General features: G+C 44.0%; 1 protein-coding gene across 1 annotated transcript; it reads left to right on the forward strand.

Annotated features, from left to right (window-relative positions):
- Positions 1–612: 612 nt before the first annotated feature.
- Positions 613–6,170, forward strand: MDH1B (malate dehydrogenase 1B, NAD (soluble); the record flags this gene model as incomplete). Its single annotated transcript, XM_008935209.1, has 8 exons — positions 613–772; positions 1,446–1,580; positions 1,738–1,880; positions 2,553–3,055; positions 3,771–3,912; positions 4,267–4,430; positions 5,551–5,690; positions 6,107–6,170. Coding segments are annotated over 8 exons (1,451 nt in total), but the record flags the coding sequence as incomplete, so codon positions are not given.
- Positions 6,171–6,596: the final 426 nt, after the last annotated feature.

The raw sequence follows: 6,596 nt of genomic DNA on the forward strand, positions 1-6,596 counted from the left end.
GGGATGGGGTGGGCAGGAGCTTGGGGGGGGACATAACCAGGGGGGCTGACCTGAACTGACCAAAGGGATATTCCATAACACATGGTGTCTGCTCAGCTATAAAGCTAGCAAAAAGGAGAAGGGGAGGACCACTCCTTTGTCCTCTGGAGCAACCACCACGTGTCTTGGAGCCCTGCTTCCCAGGAAGGGGCCAGACATTGCCTGTTGATGGGAAGCAGAGAATAAGTCTTTGGGTTTTTCCCTCACTTCTGCGTGTGGAATAGCTTGGCTTTGCTTTATTTCTCATTAAACTGCCTTTGTTTTTGCCCACAAGGGTTATGTTTCCATCTTGTTTTCCTTCTCCCTTCCGCTTTGTGGAGGAGGGAGGGGACAGAGGGTGTGTGATAGAGCACCTTGGTGGGCACGTGGTGCTCAGCCACAGTTAGCCCACCACATTGCCTCAGCTCCTTAAGTACTGGGTGAAGAGACTGATTCACCTCCAAAATTATCCTTGTGTTGCTGGCTCATAGGATTGACTTGTTGATTTCTAGGAACTCACAGGCTTCTGGTTACCTAAGACTGTTTTTTAATTGCAATAACTAAAAGACATTTGGCCTATTAATCCCCTATCAGTCAGTGTCACAAGATCTTTCATTTGTGTGTTGTCACTGTGTTCACAGGTAGGGCAGACTGCCCACACTATGCCCAAGCTGAACTCCTGGCTGACTATCTCCAGGTTAACTTGCCACACTTCAGGGTTCACAAGATCACTCAGCACCCTGACAAATGGGAGGTAAGGGACTGTAAATCCAGTTGTTGGTAGATCCTCAGTGCTTGTCAAGAGCATTTACTTGTCAAGAGCATTTCTGTCAGTCTGGGGTTTGAACTGCAGTGGAAGTATGAAATTAAATTCCATGTATTAGTTTGTGACTTGGTTGGGCCTTTCTTAGTACATTTGCTGAAGACATGTTGCTCTGTCTACACTGGAATCCTTATAAGGAACTGAAAACCCTGCAGTATTGTTTCATCAGATAGATGGTACTATGATGTTTATTATCTCTTACATTTTGCTTGACACCTCAGCCAGGTAATTTGGACAGTTAAGATGAACAGCAATTAACAGCTGCTATTATCTGCAGCTTACTTACTTTCTGCAGCTAAACAGGGACTCTCAGAGCACTCCCTGCTTCACAACACTGCTGTCTTCAGTACCACTGAGAGAGCTGAGCCAAGTTACAGCAGTAAAATGAAGCAGAAGTGGGACCTTTAGTCCTCATGGTGAGGTATCACAGTGCACCCCTGTGCCTCCCCTTCTGTTACCCCCATTTTGTGCACCCTGAGAGGTAAGCTGTGCAAGCACCTTGTGATCATCTGTTGAAACAGTGAGGATGTTGATAGCTGTACCATTTAAGTGTTATCCAGTGTGACCAAGTATAACAACCTTTTGGAGGGGATGCTTATGTTAGCAGTGGCTCCGTGACGTTTGTGAGAGGAATGGATGGGAACACAGAGAGTCTCCTATCATCTGGAGAGAGCTGCTGGACCATGGAGGGAAGGGTCTGCTTCTGGGAGGAGTGAATGAATTTCTCAATTATGCTCAGGTAACGAGCTGCCTCTAGTAAACTCCTATTTTACATTTTCTTATGACATTGTTGCTCTTTATTGCTCCTTCAAATGTAAACTGAAGCCACCCTTTCTAAGGTTCTCTTGCTGTGTGAGGGCTGCCATCTGATGAGAGAGCATCCTTGTTGTTCCTAGCACTATTATGGCATCACCTCAACGATGCTGACTGAGGAAATGTCAGACATTGCTGAGGAGAACCTGCAGGCACACATTGAAGCTGAAAAAGAGGAGGAAGAGAGTAAAAGTTTCATCAAGCCTTTGCAGGTCTGGATCACCAGGTGAGGATAAGAAGAGTATCTCTGAAGTTTCAGTCAGGTTCAGGAGAATGCCCTTTTTCCTATCACATATAACAGGGGTAACCATCTGAAGTTACAGCCAAATCCCTGTCATTTGCTGCTTTGAATTCAGTTCTGTGCCCCTCATGACGAGCAGTCAGTGTATAATTTAGAAATTATTTCTACTTTTCTTATGTTTTGCACCAGTTTAAGTGAAGGATGGGAACAGGCAATATTTAGACCCCAGATCACCTTAGGGAAAAGCAAGTACTTACCAGATAAGCTGGGAATTTTGTAGTGTTATGTTCTTGCATTACATGCTTTTGGAAATATTTAAATAAGTAAAGAGTCTCTTGCAGTTCTAGCTTTAGGCATTTCTGGTAGTCCTAACAGAACACCTAAAAAAATGGTGTTGTTTTCAAAGATACCAATTTTTAAGTGACAGTATTGAGGGAAATGTATAGGATGAGAAAGCTTCAAGTGAAAGGAGGACCCAACTGTTTTAATTTTTAATTGTTGAAATGACAGAACAATAAAGGATCCAAGCTAATGGTCTGTTTAAACATAATCAATCATAAATACAGAAGGAAGGTCTTTGTGTTTCTTTCTGTAATACTTACAAGCAAGCAGTGGTTAGCTCTCAACCCTAATTTTTCTCCCTCCTCCTCTTCTCAGTGCATCAGCTCCCATCTGTTACCACCTGATCCCTCTGCTGCTCACTGGAGAGGTGTTTGGGATGACCACCAAAATCAGCCTCCACTTGCTTGACGCTGAGCAGTTTAAGGAGGTGCTTTGTGGCATTGCGATGGAAGCTGCAGACCTGGCGTCTCCCCTGCTCCACAGTGTCACAGAGCACACTGAAACGCCTGGGGCGTTCCTTCAAGCCGACGTTGTCATTGTTCTTGACGATGTCCCCCTGAAGCGTGAAGCCCAGTCCCTGGGGAGCTCCCTCAGAGAGCTGAGTGAGAGCTGCCGGCTGTACGCCGCCCTCATGGAGAAGAACGCCGGGAGCGAGGTCAGGGTCATCTCCTCGGGAAGAACCTTTGTCAACCTCAAGGCGATGATGATTATCACCTACGGCCCCTCCATTAAGCCGGAGAACGTCGTTGCCATTGCCACACCCTGGGAAAGCGCAGCGAAAGCCACGCTGGCCAGGAAGCTCAGGGTGGACGCAGCAGGTGAGTGATGCCGTGTTCTGGCAGCGCGGGGGGCTCGGGGGTGGGCGCCTTGAGAGCCCCTGTTCCCGCAGAGCGGGGTGGAGCCGTGTGCGGGCCAGCAGCTGCCCGCTGGATGGCGCCCGCAGGGCTGGGCTGTGGGTCAGGGGCTGGGAGCTCAGGGTTGCATTCGCACTCTGCAGCATGTCCTTGCTCTGGAGACATGCGAACTGGCCGTGGATAAACTGACAACGTTCTGCTGTGCAGTCAGGGGAGTGGAGTAAGCTGTCTTGTAGTGTTTTTCCTGGGTCATAGATTGGTTATGTTTGCACAGCTCTGCACAAAATTTCCTTTTGCACCAAAGCAGGGAGGTTTTTGGGTTTTTTAAATGATTCTTTACTGTTAGACATCCTATATTTGGTGTACAGGATTTTGAGACAAACATCTCTCTATATTTGCAGTGTGATTTGGTTTTCCACAGCTATTTACTGGGTTTTGTCAATTACATCCAGCAACATGATATGAATTAAAGTTCCTTTCTCAGCTCGGGATGAGGTGTCTCATGCTGTGGAGAACCTCACTGCATTTTCAGATCAAATAATTCCAGCTCTCAAGGCAGGACACTGAACTGAAGAATGATTGATCTTGAAGGGGACTCGTGAAGGTCGTCGAGTCCTGCCCACAGTGTGAAAGGCTTTGTCTGTCTCTTCATCAATCTGTGTATTTTCCTTTGCCACAGGAGTTAAGGATGTGATTGTTTGGGGCAACATTAGTGGCTGTAAATACATTGATCTGTCACATGCAAAACTTTATGGCTACAACTCTGCTATTTGGGGCCCAGCTGATTTTTCACATCCCTTGTTGAGTATGATCTATGACAGGTATGGGACAATATATTTTTTTTTAAGTAAAACAAAATAACTGTTTTTGACCATTATGATTCATGACTGGCTTTTACATAAAACAATAATACATAGAAATAATAATAGAGGTTAAGACTTGAGTAAATGACCTGAATTTCATAGATCAGTAGGGCTTGTTACCTTTTGAGCCCCTTTTTGTTAGACCCTTTTTTTCAGGTTTTTAAATGCCTTGCCTTCAACAATGAAGTTTGAATAACTTTCAACTATTTTCTTCCATGAAGTTTAGGGGTTTTTTTTTCCTCTAGAAAACTACTCTTCCTGCAGTCATCATAGTTTTTTTTCTTCCTTTTTTCCCCCTTTTTTTCTTGGCAGTGAATGGATCCATTCAGAATTCCTGTCTGCAGAGTGTTCACTGAGCTCCCGGGTCTCTCGCTGTGTGGGCATGTTGCCTGCTCATGGGATAGCCACGGTCCTGAGACACTGGTGTCATGGCTCTCCTCCTGGGGAGGTTGTTTCCCTGGGAGTACTTACTAAAGGTAAAGCTGCTTTTGCTTCACACGTGTTCTTGTAGCTTTCCTTGGTATGCATAGTGCCATTTCTTAAATCAAGATCTTTCATTTAATAAGAGCTTGTAAAATAAATGATGATTTGAGAGTGTTTCAGCATAAGAACCTCCAAATCTAAGAAATTTTGATCTCTAGAGCTTATGATTTGATACTCTTGGTTTGGCAGATTGTCTCTTAGCCTTTTAGCTTGTGTGCTTTTCTGGTCTATGTGTTTTGTGCAAGGACTCTTTGTAGCTCTTAAGAGCCCAACCTAAAGATGCTTGTTCTTGTGTGGCTATGTGGACCAATAAATGGAACATTTTCACAACAGCCATTTAACCCCTGTATAAAATAATATTCCCCTGTCCCCTTTCTAAGAAGTCAAATGGTTGCAGGAATTGTGCTAACAGCACAGGAAAGACATGAACCTGTTGGAGCAGGTCCAGGGGAGGGCCACAGTGATCAGAGGGCTGGAGCAGCTCTGCTGTGAGGACAGGCTGAGAGAGCTGGGGCTGTTCAGTCTGGAGAAGAGAAGGCTCCAAGAAGACCTTACTGCAGCCTTCCAGTAGTTAAAGGGGGCCTATAGGAAAGATGGGGACAGAGTTTTTAGGTCTTATTATCAGCAGGGCCTGTTGCAATAGGACAAGGGGTAATGGTTTTAAACTAAAAGAGGGGAGATCTAGACCACATATAAGGAAGGAATCTTTGACAGTGAGTGTGGTGAAACACTGTAACTGGTTTCCCAGAGAGCTGGTCCATGCTCCATCCCTGGAAACATTCCAGGTCAGCTTGAACAGGGCTCTGAGCAACCTGCTCTAGTTGGAGATGTCCCTGCTCCCTGCAGGGGGGTTGGACTAGAGACCTTTAGAGATCCCTTCCAACCCAAACATTCTGTGATGCTATGAATTGTAATTCTAACTAAAATACAAAACTACAGCAAAAGGGGAACTCTTCAGTCTTTGAACTGTACACTAAAAAAGCAGTCTCTGTTTGTACTAACAACCTAGAGCTGCAGATTTCTTTCCAGTCTGTAGGACTTAACCTTGACACTGGTAAGGATGTGCTTTAAGCAGAAATAAAATGTTTGCATCCTTTTTCCCATCTTTTTCAGGTCAATTTTGCATTCCTGAAGGAATTGTCTTCTCTATGCCAGTGAGATTCCAGAATGGTACCTGGGAAGTCTCGACAGAATTAGAAGTGAATGAAATGACCCAGGAAGCTCTGGGACGCTCAGCCCACGAGCTGGTTCAGGTGACAATTCCATCTATCCAGCAGGGTGCCCATTCTGCCCCCTGAGGGCCTGGTGTCATAACTCTGAATACTCAGCCCTTGATTCCAAATATCTGATGAGCAAACTGCACACATGCACTTAGGCATGATAAACACCAGATATTCATAGGCAGTAATTCTATATTGACATGAACAGACAACTGTTCTGTTGCCCAAAAAAAGGAGATGATAAAATAAGTCTGCCTCTGTATGTGTGGAATCTGCATCCCCAAGTTCTGCAGGCTTTGTGCTTTGTTCAATCAGATATTGCAATCTTCAGTCACACCAGTAACATGTAAGGGTTGTTTTAACATATTTTAAAGTTGTACTAGAAATTACAGTGGATGAAAAGAATGGGTGATACTAAAACTGGTTGTTTGTTTTTTTTTTCCATTCAGGAAAAACTCATTGCATTAAAGGAAATCAAAGAAATGCAACCCTATGAAGCTGAAAAAATCACTGGTAAGAGTCAAGGTGGGTTTTTCTCAACCTAAAAGATGAGATCAAGTTTCAAGTGAGCATTTAAGTAATGGATTCTTATTTTCTGTTCTTTTTGTTTGAAACTGATATAAAATCAGTTAAAATATAAAAAAAAAGATATAAAATTCAGGGAGGAACATAAATAACAAGTGTTTGTCCAATGCATCCTGACCAGGTGTGGAGCACTGGTGATAGGCAGGGCAAGCTGCATGGTAGCAGTCTTGTTTTGATACATTTCTATTGTGTCATTTACAGATCAGGAGTATAAAAGCTGACCATAAATAATATATTTAGCATGACATGTTTTGTCTTGGGTTATTAGTAAATATAAGAAAAGGTGGAGACACTCAAAGACAGTAGGCTAAAATAAGAGATATTCCTATTTGCTGTAGAGAAGGCAATCCCAGC

The sequence above is a fragment of the Merops nubicus genome, unplaced genomic scaffold (assembly GCF_000691845.1).
Source record: "Merops nubicus isolate BGI_N331 unplaced genomic scaffold, ASM69184v1 scaffold3452, whole genome shotgun sequence".
Classification (NCBI taxonomy): domain Eukaryota; kingdom Metazoa; phylum Chordata; class Aves; order Coraciiformes; family Meropidae; genus Merops; species Merops nubicus.